The sequence below is a fragment of the Neovison vison genome, chromosome 8 (assembly GCF_020171115.1).
Source record: "Neovison vison isolate M4711 chromosome 8, ASM_NN_V1, whole genome shotgun sequence".
Taxonomy (NCBI): domain Eukaryota; kingdom Metazoa; phylum Chordata; class Mammalia; order Carnivora; family Mustelidae; genus Neogale; species Neogale vison.
Window position 1 is genome coordinate 105,119,275 of NC_058098.1, and position 16,690 is coordinate 105,135,964.

At 37.6% G+C, this 16,690-nt stretch overlaps 1 protein-coding gene across 2 annotated transcripts in view; it reads right to left on the reverse strand.

The window, feature by feature from the left end:
- Window positions 1-16,690, reverse strand: part of LOC122915068 (charged multivesicular body protein 3) — a 101,906-nt gene that overhangs the window by 15,572 nt on the left and 69,644 nt on the right. For both annotated transcript variants that reach the window (XM_044261574.1, XM_044261573.1), the window contains one exon: window positions 13,404-13,464. In XM_044261574.1, the coding sequence (XP_044117509.1) occupies window positions 13,404-13,464 (61 nt within the window). The remainder of the gene's footprint in view (window positions 1-13,403; window positions 13,465-16,690) is intronic.

The following is a 16,690-nucleotide window of genomic DNA, read 5'->3' on the forward strand; positions in this document are numbered from 1 at the left end:
CACACCATGTTACCATAGACTGGGTAGTTTAAACAACATAAATTTACTTCTCACTGTTCTGGAGGCTGGAAGACCAAGGTGCCAACAACCAATCTGGTTCCTGCTGAGAACCTATTTCCTGGTTTGCAGTTAGATAACTTATTGCTGTAGCCTCACATGCCCAAGAGATACAAACATCCAGTCCACAGCATTCTACCTCTGCCCAAATTTATGCCCTTCTCACATGTAAAATGTATTCATTCCATCCCAACAACCTCAAAAGTGTTAACTCGTTTCAGCATCAACTTCAACTTTTTTTTTTTAAAGATTTTATTTATTTATTTGACACAAAGAGATCACAAGTAGGCAGAGAGGCAGGCAGAGAGGGAGGTGGAAGCAGGCTCCCCGCTGAGCAGAGAGCCTGATGCCGGGCTCTATTCCAGGACCCTGAGACCATGACCTGAGCTGAAAGGCAGAGGCTTAATCCTCTGAGCCACCCACGTGCCCTTCAACTTTTTTTTTTTTTTTCAACTTTAACTTCTAAAGTCCAAAGTCTCATCTAAATATCATCTAAACCTTACATGTGAAACTAATGTAACATTGTATGTCAACTATACTAGAAAAATAAAATAATTAATAAATATCCAAATCAGATGAGTAAGACTCAAGGTATGATTGATCCTGAGGCAAAATTCCTCTCCAGCTATGAACATGTCACTAGCATAGGATAGATATTTCCATTCCAAAAGGGAGAAATAGGAAAGAAGAAGGGGTAACAGTCCCCAGCAATTTCAAAACCTAACAAGGCAAACTCCACAAGGTCTTAAGACTTAAGAATCCTCATTGATCCAGTGATCTGACTTCCAGACCCACTGAGGTGGCAATATCAACCCCATGCCTTGGTGGGGCACCACCATGCTGTGGCTTTCTGTGGAGGACCCACCCAACTTGAGGCTCTGCCAGGCAGGGGGTCACCTCCTTAGGGCCCTGCCAGCAGTCCTTTTCTATGGCTTTGGCTGGAAGCAGACTGGATTACTAGAACCAAGATAGTAGCCCTGATGATCTCTGAACCAGCTTTTGGAACATTCTTTCCTTTCTTGAAAAACAGTGCAGGTTCAAAGTCTAATGGTTTGTTTATCGTCCTGTCCTGAAGAATCTAAGTCTGACAGCCCTCCTTCATTCCGGACCTATATCCATCTCTTCCCGTTCAAACTGTCAGTGATCCTGCTGGGGTCGCTGAAGTAGTCTGCGGTTAACACACATTCTAATCTCCTTACCAAACAGTTGGTCAACCAGTAATTCCACTCCTGAGTATTTACCCAAAGAACACAAAAAGACTAATTTGAGGAGACATATGCACCCCTACGTCTACTGCAGCACTCTTTGCAACAGTCAGGATTTGGAAGTAGCCCAAGTATCCATCAATACACGAATGGATCAAGATGGGCTATATACACACAATGTAATATTACTCAGCCATAAAAACTAATGAAATCTTGTCATTTTTTTTGACAACATGGATGAACCTAAAGATTATTATGTTAAGTGAATTATGTCAGAGAAAGACAAATACTGTATCATTTCTCTTATATCTGGAATCTAAAAAATAAAAATGAAAGAAAAGTAGAAACAGATCCACAGAAAACAAACTTATGGTTGTCAGAGGGGTGGGGGGTGGAGGATGGGCAAAAATGGGTGAAGGCTTCCAGTTATGGAATGAATAAATCACTGGGATTAAAAGGTACAGTGTAGGGTATTGTAATAGTGTTGTACAGTAACAGATGGTAGTTACATTTGAGGTGAACATAGCATAATGTACAGAGAAGTTAAATCACTAAGTTGTAAAGCTGAAACTAATGTAACAACACGTGTCAACTATACTTGAATAAAAGAAAGAAAAAAACAATTCATTCTTCAGTTTCTCTATTTCTCCTTGCATTCTACCGTAAACAGGAAGAACCAAGCTATCCCTCCAATACTTCACTTAGCTCAGTGGGTTAAGCTTCTGCCTTCAGCTCAGGCAGGCTGTGATCTCAGGGTCCTGGGATAGAGACCTGCATCAGGCTCTCTGCTCCTCAGAGAGCCTGCTCCCCCCCCTCCTTTCTGCCTATTTGTGATCTTTTAAAATCTTTAAAAAAAAAAAAAAAAAGAATTCTTTAGCTAAATCTGTAACTTCATTGCTTGCAAGTTCTAACTTCCAATAAACACTAGACCCCAAATATAGTTCAGGCAAATTCTTTGCCATTTTATAAACAAATGTGTTTTCTCCATTGTCCAATAATCTGTTCCCCATTTCCATCTGACACCTCAGCAGAATGACCTTTAACATCCATATCTTTACCAATTTATGTACAGTTATTTAAGTGTTCTCTAACAAGATGGGAGCTTTCTCTCCAGCTTTATTTTTTTTTTTCCCACTAAGCCCTCCCCAGAACTGCCATTAAAGTTCCATTCCTGGCAAAGTAGGTTTTTCTTAGCATGCAACTCAACACTCTCCTAGTCTCCACCAATTACCCAGTTCCAAAGCCGCTTCCACATTTTTAGACGTTTGTTATAGCAGCACCCTACTTCGTGGTATGAATGTATGTATTAGGTCAGGCTGCTATAACAAATACGGAAGATTTGGTGAATTAAACAACAGAACTCATTTCAAACCATTCTGGAGACTGGGAAATCCAAGATGAAAGTGCTGGCTAGTTCAATTCCTAAGAGCCCTCTTTCGAGTTTGTACATAGACACCTTCTTGCTGTATCCTGACATCATGGACACATTATCTTTCTTGTGTCTCTTCAGAAAAGGGCACTAATCCCATCCATAAGGGCTCCACCTTCATAGTCTAATTATTCCCAGACCCTACCACCACCTCCATACTATCACACTGGGGATTAGGAATTCAACATATGAATTTTGGGAGCAAAACATTCAGTCCACAGTAATACTTGAAAGTGTAATTGTGGCATCACATGGCAATTCAATTTTTAACTCTTTGAGGAATAGCCATACTGTTTTCCACAGCTGCTCTGTCATTTTACACTACCACCAACAGTGACCACTGGTTCCAGTTTCTCTACATCCTGCCCACACTTATTTTCTGGTTTGGTTTGATTGATAGCAGGCATCCTAGTGGGTCTGAGGTGTTATCTCATTGTAGTTTTTTTTTCCCCTAAGATTTGTCAGAGAGAGAGAGCGAGCGAGCACAAGCAGGCAGAGTGGCAGGCAGAGGCAGAGAGAGAAAAAGGCTCCCGGCTGAGCAGAGAGCCTGATGTGGGACTCAATCCCAGGACCCTGGGATCACGACCTGAGCCGAAGGCAGCGGCTTAATCAACTGAGCCACCCAGGCATCCTCATTGTGGTTTTAACACACATTTCCTTAATCATTAGTAATTCTGACTATCTTTTCAAGTGCTATTGACCACTTGTATACCTTCTTTGGAGAAATGTTCTAAGGACTTTAAAGTCTATTCAAGTCCTTTTGTGTATTTTTGAATAGGATTTTTTTTTTTCAGTTGAGTCCTAAGAATTTTATATATATATTCTGGATATTAATCCCTCATTAGATACATGATTTACAAATATTTTCTTCCATTTGGTGAGTTATCTTTTTATTCTATTTATTTTTAATACATTCTGTGATTCGTAAAGCTTTTAATTTTCATGAAGTCCAATTTATTCTATTTCTGTTGTTGACTGTGGCTTTAAGGTCATATCCAAGAAATCATTGCCAAATCCATTGTCATGATGCTTTTGCCCTATATTTTCTTCTAGGAGTTTTATAGCTTTTACGTTTAGGTCGTTGATCCATTTTGAGTTAATTTGTATATGGCAATAGGTAAAAGTCCAACCTCATTCTTTTGCGTATGGTTTATCCAGTTCTCCCAGCACCGCCTGCTGAAAAGACCGTCTTTTCCCCACCAAATGGTCTTGGCACCTCTGTCAAAAATCATTTGGCCATATATTATTTCTAGGCTTTCTATTCTATTTCATTGGTCTTTATGACTGTCTACATGCAGGTAGAACACTGGTTTTATTTCTACAGCTTTATAGTAAGTTTTGAGATTAAGGCAGTGTAAGTCCTCCATCTTTGCTCCCCCCCCAAAACTGTTTTAGCTCTTTCTGGAGATTCTATATGAATTTCTAAATGAATTTTTCTATTTCTAAAAAAACAAAAAGTCATTGGGATTTTGATAGGGATTGCACCGAATCTGCAGATCAGATTGGGTGCTACAATATTAAGTATTCCAATCCATGGACACAGCAGGTCTTTCCCTTTATTTATATCTTTAATTTTTTTTCAGTAATGTTTTTATACTTTTCACTGTGTAAGTCTTTCACCTCCTTGGCTAATAATTCCTAAGGATTTCATCATTCTTTTTGTTGCTACTGTAAATACGATTGCTTTCTTAATTTCCCTTTCAGACTGTTCACTGTTAGTGAACAGAAATGCAACTGACTTTTGGGTGTTTTGTATCCTGCTAATTTGCTGAATTCATCTATTAGTTCTAACACTTTTGTTAGAATAGATTTGTTTGGAATCTTTAGGGTTTATACACACAAGATCATACTATCTACAAACATGTAATTTTACAGGTGCCTGGGTGGCTCAGTGAGTTAAGCCTCTGCCTCCAGCTTAGGTCATGGTCTCAGAGTCCTGGGATTAAGCCCCACATCAGGCTCTCTGCAGAGAGCCTGCTTTCCCCCCTCTCTCTCTCCCTGCCTTTCTGCCTACTTGTGATTGCTCTGTCAAATAAACAAATAAAATCTTAAAGTAATTTTACATCTTCCTTTCCAATTTGGATGCCTTTTCTTTCTTTTACTTAATTGCTCTGGTTAGAGCTTCCAGTATCTGTTGAGGAGAAGCAGCCAAAGGCAGACAAACATCCTTGCATTGTTCCTGATTGTAGAGAAAAACCTTTCTTTCACAACTGAGTGTAATGTTTGCTATGGATTCTTCACATATGGCTTTTATTACACTGAGGCATTTTCCTTCTATTCCTAGTTTGTTGAATGTTACCATAAAAGGGTGTCAAATTCTGTCAAACGCTTTTCTGCATCAACTGAGATGCTTATGTGTTTTTCCCCCTTTATTTTGTTGATGTGTTATATTACACTGGTTGATTTTTTTTCCAATTTATTTATTTTCAGAAAAACAGTATTCATTATTTTTTCACCACACCCAGTGCTCCATGCAAGCTGTGCCCTCTATAATACCCACCACCTGGTACCCCCAACCTCCCACCCCCCCGCCACTTCAAACCCCTCAGATTGTTTTTCAGAGTCCATAGTCTCTCATGGTTCATCTCCCCTTCCAATTTACCCAAAAGCACACACCCTCCCCAATGTCCATAACCCTACCCCCCTTCTCCCAACCCCCCTCCCTACACTGGTTGATTTACATATATTGAACTATCCTTGCATTCCAGGAATCCCACTTGGTCATGGTGTATAATCCTTTTGAAGTCTCTGCATTTTTAAAAAAATTTCTGCATTGGTGTTCATATTCCTGTATTGTCAGTTGACTTGGATATCAAGGTAACGATGGCTTTATAAAGCAACTTTTTTGGGAAAAGTTTGAGAAGAACTGAGGTTCTTTAAATATTTGGTAGAAATCACCAGTGAATACATCAGGTTGGAGACTTTTCTTTGTCACAAAATTTTTTCATTACTAATTCAATCAGTCTGTTCAGATTTGCTCTTTAGTTTCAGTCTTGGTAGGTTTTACTATTTTAGAGATTTGTCCATTTCAAAATGTGTTATCCAATTCATTGGTACACAACTGTTCATAGTAACCTTATATATTTAGTTTCTGTAGAATCATAGTAACAGTCCCACTTTCATTTCTAATTTTAGGGACTTGAGTCCTCTCTCTCTTTCCTCCCATTTTTAGTCAATCTAGCCAAAGACTAGCTAATTGTGTCGGTCTTTTCAAAGAACTCACGGTTGGTTTCTTATTCTGTCTTCTTATTCTCTATTTTACTTATCTCAGCTCTAATCCTTATTACTTCATTTATTCTGCTAATTTTAGGTAAGTTTCTTGTTCTAAATCTTTAAGATACAAAGTTAGAGGTGGCTGGTTTGAGATCTTCCTTCTTTTTTAATGTTAGCATTTTTATAGCTATAATTTCCTTCTGGGACTGCTTCTGGTATATACCACAAGTTTGGATATATTGTGTTGTGGTTTTCACTCATCTCTAAATACTTGCTAGTTTCCCTTGTGAATTTTTTTTGACCCATCTGTTGTTTTAAGAGTGTGTTTTTTTCCCAATATTTGTGAATTTTCCAGTGTTCCTCCTTCTACCGATTTCCAATCAACCCTTGTAGTCAGAGAAGATACTTTACATATTTTAAAATTTGATCGAGACTTGATTCTTGAGCTAACATATGGTCCATTCTGAAGAATGTCCCAAGTGCACATGAGAAAAATGTGTATTCTGTTGTTTGGAATTCTGTAGAGGTCTATTAGATCTAGTTGATTGTGTTGTTCAAGTACTCTTATTTTTTATTTATCTTCAGTCTGGTTGTTTATTCACATTTTTAAAAAGACTTATTTATTTATTTAGAGACTGTGCACATGAGCAGCAGGGAGAGAGAAAGCAGGAAAAAGAGAATCTCAAGCAGACTCCACACTGAGCATGGAGCCTGACTCAAGGCTCGATCTCACAACCCCGAATCACGACCTGAGCCAAAATCAACGCTTAGCCAACTGAACCATTCAGGTGCCCCTGGCTGTTATATTCACTTTTGAGAGTAGGTTATTATTAAGTCTCCGGCTATTATTGCAGAATGATTTCCCCCTTTGTCAATTTTTGCTTCACATATTCTGACAATCTGTTTTTAGGTGCACAGATATGTATAGTTAATTGTTGTATCCTCTTATTCTACTGAAACTGTTAGTAATATAAAAGGTTTGACATAATCTTTTTTATTTAAAGTTTGTTTTATATTAGTACGGCAACTTCTACTCTCTTTTGGTTACCATTTCCATGGGGCATCTTCTTCTGTCCTTTCACTCTCAACTGACATGTACTTTTGGATCTAAAGTGAATGCCTTATAGATAGTACAGAGTAGGATCATTTTTAAAAATCAATTTTGCCAAGCTCTTTCAACTGAAGAGTTTAATCCATTTACATTTTAATTACTGACAAAGAGGTGCCTACTTCTGCCATTTTGCCAATTTTTCTGTAGGCCTTACAGCTTTTTCGTCTTTCATTTCCTGCATTAATGTCTTCTTTTCTGTTTACTTCTCTTAATAGTGAAACTTCTCAAATCCTATTTCTTGGCTCTTTTGTATAACCTATAGCTATTTTCTTTGTGGTTACATTGGGATTACAGTTAATATACTAAAGTTATAACACTAATTTGAGTTTATATGAGCTTAACTTCAATAGCATATAAAAACTTAAATTCTATACATTTCTGTCCCCACCCCCATTCAGTTACTCATGTCACAAAAGTACATCTTTCTGTAGGCTGAGTTCAAAAACATAGCCTAATATATATTTTTTCAAATGTCCACGTCTCCCAACTCATGCAGAAAACAAAAAATTGAGTGACAAACTGAGTTACAAAAATGCTAGCTTTTATAATTACCCATTATTTACCTTTAACAGAGCTATTTATTTTTTCATATGGCTTCAAGTTACTATCACACTTTAATTTCAACCAGAAGGGCACCCTGTAGCATATCCTGCCAGGCTGATCAAGTGGTAACAAACTCCCTCAGCTTTTGTTTATCTAGGAATGCCTTGATTTCTCCCTTGTTTTGCTGGATATAAGATTCTTGGCTGATATTTCTTTGATTTGAAAATATCAACCCACTGCCTTCTGACCCTCAACACTTCTGGTACGGAATCTGCTGAAAATCTTACTGAGATCCTTTTATATGGTAAGTCCTTTCTCACTGCTTTGAACATTACCTGAAGTTTGCTATTATAATGTGGCATTACAATGTGCATTGGCATGGGTCTCTGAGTATACACTATTTGAAGTATGTGGAGCTTCTTGGATGATTATATTCATGTCTTTCATAAAATTTGAGCTGTTTCTGTCACTAGTCTTTTAAATCATCTCCCTGCCCCTTTCTATTTTTCTTCTGGGACTTCCACAAAGTATCTGCTGGTCTACTTCATGGTATTCTACAGATCCCTTAGGCTCAGTTTACTTCAAATTTTTTCCCTTCTCCTCAGACTTGATAATTCCAATTGTACTATTTTCAACTTCACCAATTCTGCCTGCTCAAATGTGCTTTCAAGTAACTTTAATAAAATTTTCATTTCAGTTATTGTACTTTTCAGCAGCAGAATTTCTTTTTGGTTTCTTTTCAGGTTTTCTATCTTTTTATTGATATTTCCACTTTATTCATGTTTCATTTTCTTGACTTTGTCCACATTTTACTTTGGCTCTTTGCCCATCTTTAAAAGTTGTTTTAAAGTATCTGTTGAGTAAAATGGTCATCTGGTCTTTCTCAGGGACATTTTCTGTTCATTTATTTTCCTTTGGATGGGCCATATTTTCCTATTTGTACATCTTGTGATTTTGTTGTTGTTGCTGAAAATGAGACATTTAAATCTTATAAGTCTGAAGTCAGATTCTCCCACTTTAGCAGGGTTTGTTGTTTGTTGTTTTTACTGCTGCAAGGTATCATTGTGCTGGGGATCAACCTACACTGTAAACTTAAAAGTATTCTCTGGTCTTTGCAGAGCTGTAGCTTGCCTTGGGTTTGCACAATTACCTTTTCTGTTCTGCCATATATGTGTTTTTGAATGTCTTAGTCCTTGATATCAGGAACGTAAGATGGTGCAGTGCACTATGGAAAGCACTATGGTGTTTCCTCAAAAATTAAATACAGAATTACCATTTGACCCAGCAATTCCACTATAGGGTATAGGGTACAGGGGGAAAAAAAAAGAAAAGATGAGAACAGGGATTCAAAGAGATACTTATACACTCATGTTCAAAGCAGCATTATTCACAATAACGCAAAGGTAGAAACACCCAAATGTCCATTTGAAGATGAATAAACAAAGTGAAGCATGCATACAATGAAGTACTGCTCAATCTTAAAAAGGAAGTTAACTCTGATTCATGCTATATATAATGGATGAATGTCAAAAAACATGGTAGGGCGCCTGGGTGGCTCAGTGGGTTAGGCCGCTGCCTTCGGCTCAGGTCATGATCTCAGGGTCCTGGGATCGAGTCCCGCATCGGGCTCTCTGCTCAGCAGGGAGCCTGCTTCCTCCTCTCTCTCTCTGCCTGCCTCTCTGCCTACTTGTGATCTCTCTCTGTCAAATAAATAAATAAAATCTTTAAAAAAAAAAAAATTATGGTAAGTAAAATAAGCCAGGCACACAGGGACAAATATTCTTTGATTCCACTTATATGAGGTATTTAGAATAGTCATATTATATACAAAGACAGAAAATAGCATAGTGGTTACCAGGGGATTTGGTGTCATTTACACGGGTGGGGTGGAAGGGGTGGACAGAGAGTTACTATTTAATGGGTACAGAGTTTTAGTATGGGATGAAGGAAAAGTCTGGAGAGGGAGAGTGGTATTAAAAATTCAGTGAGTTTCAAAGAATTTTAATAGGGATAGATGGCTAATTGACAATAAACACAGGGTTTAAACTTGGTAGTGTTGACTCCAAAACCCATGATCTTTTTCTGATACCATGTTAGAGTTAGTTACCTAATAAACTGTTTCATTTTTGAGTGTCTGAATTTGGGGGTCTTCTTTTCTCTCTCTCTTTTTTTTTACTTTGTGTATTTTATTTTTATTTTCTTATTTAGTCCAATCAGCCAACATATAGTTCATCGGTAGTTTTTACATAGTGCTCAATGATTCATTAGCTGTGTATAACATCCAGTACTCATCAGATCATGTGCCCTCCTTAATACCCATTGCCCAATTACCCCATCCCCCACCACCCTCCCTTCTGAAACCCTTAATTTATTTCCTGGAGTCCAGAGTCTCTCATGGTTTGTCTCCCTCTCAGATTTCTTCCCATTCGGGTTTACCTCCCTTCCCTCCCTCCTATTGTCCTCTGCCTGATTCCTTATATTCCACATATTAGCGAAACCATGTAATAGTCTTTCTCTGCTTGACTTATTTCACTTAACATAATATCCTCCAGCTCCACTCATGTCAATGCAAATAGTAGTACTCATCCTTTCTGATGGCTGATTAATATTCCATTGTATATATGAGCCTCATCTTTTTTTTAAATAAGTTTTATTTATTTATTTGATAGACAGAGATCACAAGTAGGCAGAGAGGCAGGCAGAGAGAGAGGGGGAAGCAGGCTCCCCGCTGAGCAGAGAGCCCGATGTGGGGCTCGATCCCAGGACCCTGAGATCATGACCCGAGCTGAAGGCAGAAGCTTAAACCACTGAGCCACCCAGGCGCCCCGAGCCTCATCTTCTTTATCAATTCATCTGTTGAAGGACATCTCAGCTCCTTCCACAATTTGGCTATTGTGGACATTGCTGCTAGGAACATTAGGGTGCAGCTGCCCCTTTTTTTCACTATGCCTGTATCTTTGGGGTAAATACCCAGTAGTACAATTGCTGGGTCATAGGGTATCTCTATTTTTAACATCTTGAGGAACCTCCACATTGTTTTCCAGAGTGGCTATACCAGCTTGCAGTGTAAGAGGGTTTCCCTTTCTCCACATCCTTGCCAACATTTGTTGTTCTCTGTCTTGTTAATTTTTGTCATTCTAACTGGTGTAAGGTGGTATCTCATTGTGGTTTCGATTTGTACTTCCCTGATGGCAAATAATGTGGAACACTTTTTCCTGTGCCTGTTAGCAATGCGTATGTCTTTGGAGAAGTATCTGTTCATGTCTTCTGCCCATTTCTTGACTATATCATTTGATTCTTGGGTGTTGAATTTGGTAAGTTCTTTATAGAGATTGGATATCAGCCCTTTATCTATTATGTCATTTGCAAATATCTCCCATTCTGTAGATTGCCTTTTGGTTTCATAGACTATTTCCTTTGCTGTACAGAAGCTTTTTATCTTGATGAAGTCCCAAGAGTTCATTTTTGCTTTTGTTGCCCTTGCCTTTAGAGAGAAGTTGCTCTGGCCGAGGTCCAAGAGGTTACTGTCTGTACTCTCCTCTAGGATTCTGATGGATTCCTGTCTCACATTTAGGTCTTTCATCTGTTTAGAGTTTATCTTTGTGTATGGTTTAAGAGAATGGTCCAGTTTCATTGCTCTGCATGTAGCTGTCCAATTTTCCCAGCACCATTTATTGAAGAGGCTATCTTTTTCATTGGATATTCTTTCCTGTTTTGTCAAAGATTAGCTGACGATGGTCTGGGCTGTTCTGACCAATGATCTATGTGTCTGTTTTGTGCCAGTACCATGCTGTCTTGATGATCACAGCTTTGCTATGTAGCTTGAAGTCAGGCACTGTGATACCTTCAGATTTGGTTTTCTTTTTCAATATTCCCCTGGTGATTCAGGGTCTTTTCTTGAGTCTTCCTTTAAAGTGTGTTCAGTGTTATTTTGACAGGCAGTTAAGTTCTCTGCAGATCAACTTTCAAGAACGGTTTTTAAGCTCTGTTGGTGAGGCCTATGGTAGCCTTTAATCTAGGTCTACCTTAGCCTTAATAGTAAAGGCATGCTCTTTCTAGGTTCTCTACTGAATATCCAAAATGTTCCAACAATGCCTCTTCCTGTGTCTGATCAGCACACTGCAATCCCTCAATTCTTTGTTACCTCTAAGAATTGTTTAGCTTATAGTGTCCTGATATTTGTGCTGTTCCCCAGTAATTGTTCTTTGCCTAACCTCTTGAAATCTCTATACTTGCACAGCTTAGTATTCAGCTAAAGACTCAGTGGTACACTGTGTAGACATTAGAGTTCTCTCTCTGGCTTCTACCCTTCTGATATTATGCCCCACAAATTCCAGTGACTGTAGCCTCTATAAATCCTGATCTCTGTCTCCTCAACCCCAAGACCACCATGCTCTGCTTAGAACCTCCTTCCATGTGCCATGATCCAGGTTTTTCCAGGCTGAAAATCAGGACCATATTAAGACTGTTTTCCACTTCCTGGTAATCAAAATGCTTCACTCAGTTGTCCAAGTTTTGAAAACCAATGTTTCACAGATTTTTGTCCAGTTTTTTATTTATGATGGGAGTGCAAGTGCAAATTCAAAAACATTATTCCATCATGGCTGGGAATATAATTGCTCTCTCCAATTCCTTTCTTAAGGGAGTGATACTGAAATATCCTTATGGTATTAATTTTTCTCCAATCATAAAAGTTAAAAATCATAGAAGTTTTAAACATTACTATCTCTGTGTCAAGTCACTGTACTTCCTAAAAATCAACTTTATTTACAAATATATAAGGGGGGCCTGGGTGGCTCAGTGGGTTAAGCCTCTGCCTTCGGCTCAGGTCATGATCCCAGGGTCCTGGGATCGAGCCCCACATCAGGCTCTCTGCTCGGCAGGAAGCCTGCTTCCCCACCAACCCCCTCTCCTGCCTCTCTGCCTACTTGTGATCTGTCAAATAAATAAATAAAGTCTTTAAAAAAATACATATTTTTTTTCCTCAATTTACAGCCATGCTAAGATAGACAATTAGTCATGAAAATGGAATTCCATTCCTTATTTATGCACAATTTAATCTGAATTCCATAAAACATTCCTTTATAAGTAGGATGAGGTGTTTGTTTTTTTGTTTGTTTTACAATGGTTTACAACACAACTGATTCTTTTACAATTCTGGTGGTCAGAAGTCTAAAATCAAGGTGTTGGAAAGGCTATGTTCTGGAATCTTCAGGGAGGAATCAGTATCTTGCCTTCTCTAACTTCTACAGGACAACTGCCTTCTGTGGCCTGTGGCCTCTTCCTCCATCTTCAAAGGACATTTTCCTAACATCTGGTTCCATGGTTACCTCTCCTTTTCTCTCACTTTTTCTCAGCATATTAATTCCTTCTTGTAAAAACCCTTGTGATTATATTTGTTCCACCCAGACAACCTAGCATAATCTCCCCACCTGAAGATTCCTAATTTAATCAGATTTGAAAAGTCCCCTTTGCCACATAAGGTAACATATTCACAGGTTCTTGAGATGAGAATGTGAACATCTTTGGAAGGCCATTATTCTACCTATCGCAATAATGTTAGCACCTGCTTTGTTTCCAACACTAACCTGATCTCTAGGAAATCAGAGATAAAGGAACACAGCCCCTCCCCCTTTCTGAGCTGAACTGCAGACCAAAGGAAAGATTTAGTTCTTATAAAATGTAAAGGTTTTTCTTATAATGATTAAAAAGCAAAATACTTAAGACAACCATAAATAATTAATATAAGAATAAACTAGGCCTTACAATGGGGTAGATGCAATTTATTTTTATGAATATAAGATTAACAAGAGGGTAAGGAATAGGAGACAAAATTATAATTTACCTCTTATTTGCCTGTCAACAACTCTCATTTCCTTTCTTATCTTCAATGACCATTCATTGACCTGGGAAAAATTTTAGAAAAAAATTGTAAGAAAAGCCAACACTCCTAATTCACCAAATTTTTAAAAAATTCTACATTTATTCTAGACAAAAAATAAATAAATTCATTTCAAACAAAAGCTTTAGGGCCAAATTCTATTTTTTTTTCATCTTTTTATTCACAGTACAGAAGTCCCAATTTATTTAAAAATTCTTATCTGAAGGCAGGCAGTAAGAAGTACTTTATACAAGACCTCAGAGAGAGTTCAGGACCCTGTAGGTACATAAACATTTTTCAGGAGGTGCCCAGGCATAGTAAAAAGTGATCTTTAAAAATTGAAAATCTTTCATTGGGGAGGGTATGTGCTATAGTGAGTGCTATGAATTGTGTTAAGACTGATCATTCACAGACCTGTACCCCTGAAGCAAGTAATACATTATACATTAATAAAAAAATAAAAGTTGAAAATCTTTTGAAACCTATTTCAAAACCTGTACTTCCTGTGTCAAGAGTTCACCTTTTCCTTCCTCTTTTCAACAATAATGCTTCTTCATTTTACAAAGGACAGAAATTCCTCTGACCTATGTCTATTATAATGATATATTTCCCTTAGAGGCAAAAAAATCTAAAGCACTAAACATAGAGCCAAATGGAAATAATAGTGTGGGTGTTGAAAAAGCACCGAACTACTCTAATGTCTATCAAATTCTTATGCAACTGAAGTGTTTTCTAATTCTTCAGTTTCAAAAGAAATTGAAGGAAAATCAGTTGTCAGCTGATAATCATTAAAATGAAATTTATATTAAATAACTATATGCCCTTTGCCATAGGACACCGAATTTCAAATAACTTAGTGACAATGTCATAATATAACTTCCATTACCATCGATTTATTTATATTAAGGGTGTTTCTCAGCACTGGAGTCTTATAAGACATAAAACAGGGCTTTCTTCCAGTTGTGGCAGCTTGTGATAAGGATCTCTTGTCTGTGCCCACAGCCCTGCAGTCCACAGACTCTCTACAGTTGGTGCAGGTCTTTAGAGGCAGGAAGATGGGCACAGCTCTGGCACTCTGCCAATGGGGTAATAGCCTCATTAGGTGGATGGGCGTTCCCTGGAAATGATCCAACCATGCACAATGCAATCCAAGCTACTGAACCCTCTTCTGTTTCTGGGCAAGGAGTGATTAGCTGGCATGGAACCCTCAGACTATGAAGGGTGGTGGTCGTAAGACACAGATTCACACAGTCAGTCCACCTCCAAGCCAGGGAGGCCTGTTACCAGAAATAGGTGGTTAGGCTTCCAAGAAGATTAAAGACATCTTCATCTAGTACGACTAGATGCTGCTGGGAGCTGACCCCCATCACTGCAAATCCAAAAAGGTTGCCTGTGATCACTACCAAAAATCGAGCCAGTAAGCCCATCAGGAGAATCAGGATTCACCTTTACAAAAAGCAATGACTGCGGGATTTAAACTTACAAATAATGAAACAGGAATAGAATTGATGCTGAACCTTGTATCATTCATCCATGGGGACATAACTAAACAGCATTAAAAAATTTATAAAAATATTGGGACACCTTTGGCTCAGGTCATGATCCCGGGGTCCTGGGATTGAGTTCCACATCAGGCTCCTTGCTCAGTGAGGAGCCTGCTTCTCCTTTTGACTGTTCTAAAAAAATTTAAAAAAAAAAAAAAATCTATACAATTAAGAGAAAGTAGATTTCCAATAAATTTCACTTTTTAATGATTTCATTAAAATCATTATTTAACAAAATATATAAAAATTTATTTTGCAAAAGTTGTAGTAACTCCAACCAGAAGAAATATTAAGGTACTTAAAATTACATGGATATGTGATTTTTAGAATTTTAACATTAGGTTTATATATTTCTTAAGGTAAAATTCATATAACATAAAAATAACCATTTCAAAATATACAATTCAATGGCATTTAATGACTTCATAATGTTGTAGAATCATCAACTCTCCCTAGTCTCAAAAACTTATTAACACATCAGAAGAACACACTATACTCTTTAAATAATCTCTCCCTCTCCCTATGTCCTCCTTCCCCCAATCCCTGGCAACCACTAATTTGCTTTACCTCTTTTGATCTTATTTTTACTTTCATATAAAAGGGATCATACAACATGTGGTCCCTTGTGCCTGGCTTCTTTCATTTAGCGTAGTGTTTTGGGAGTTTATCCATGTTGTGGCATATATCAATACTTCAGTCCTTTTCATGGCTGAATAATATTTGTTATACAACACAACTTGTTCTTTCATACATCCTTTGATGGACCTCTGGATTGTTTCCATCTTTTAGTTACTGTGAATAGTGCTGCTAAGAACACTTGTATACAAGTATTTACTTGAATTCCTATTTTTGATTCTTTGGAATATGTATCCAGTAGGAGCAGAATTGCTGGGTCATATGGTGATTCTATGTTTATCTTTTCAAAGAACTCCAAAACTATTTTACAAATTAGTTTCACCATTTTACATTCCCTCCAGGAATGTTCAAGGGTTCTTATTTCTCTACATCCTTGCCAATACTCAGCCTCCAATTTTTTAATAACAATCAACCTCCTGGATGAAATGAAGCAGTTATTTCATTATGGTTTTGATTTGCATTTCCTTAAAGACCAATGAAGTTAAGTATCTTTTCATGTGCTTGTTTGGCCACTGGAACATATTTTTTGGAGAAATGTCTATTCACATCTATTCATTTTTAATTGTCTTTTTGTTGCTGTATGAGTTCTTTATACATTCTAATAGAACCGTATCAGATGTAACATTTACAAATAAATTCCCCCATTCTGTAAGTTATCTTCTCACATTCTTGATCATGTCCTTAAGATGCACAAAAGCTTTAATTTTGATGATTTTCAATTTGTCTATTTTTTCTTTTGGTGCTCATGCTTCTGATGTCATAGTTAAGAATCCACTGCCAGAGGAGGTCATGAAGATTTGCCACTAGGTTTTTATCTAAGAATTTTATAGCTTAATAAGGGTTTTAATTTCTGTATATGGAATGATGTAGGGGTTGAGCTTCACTCCTCTGCATGTGAATATCCACTTATCCCAGCACTATTTGTTGAAAAAGACTACCCTTCCACTATTAAATGATCTTAGCACCCTTGCAGAAAATTAACTGGCTATACATGATGGGTTTGCTTCTAAACACAATTTTATTCCTAGTCTATACATCTATCCTTATGCCAGTACCACACTCTTAACATTA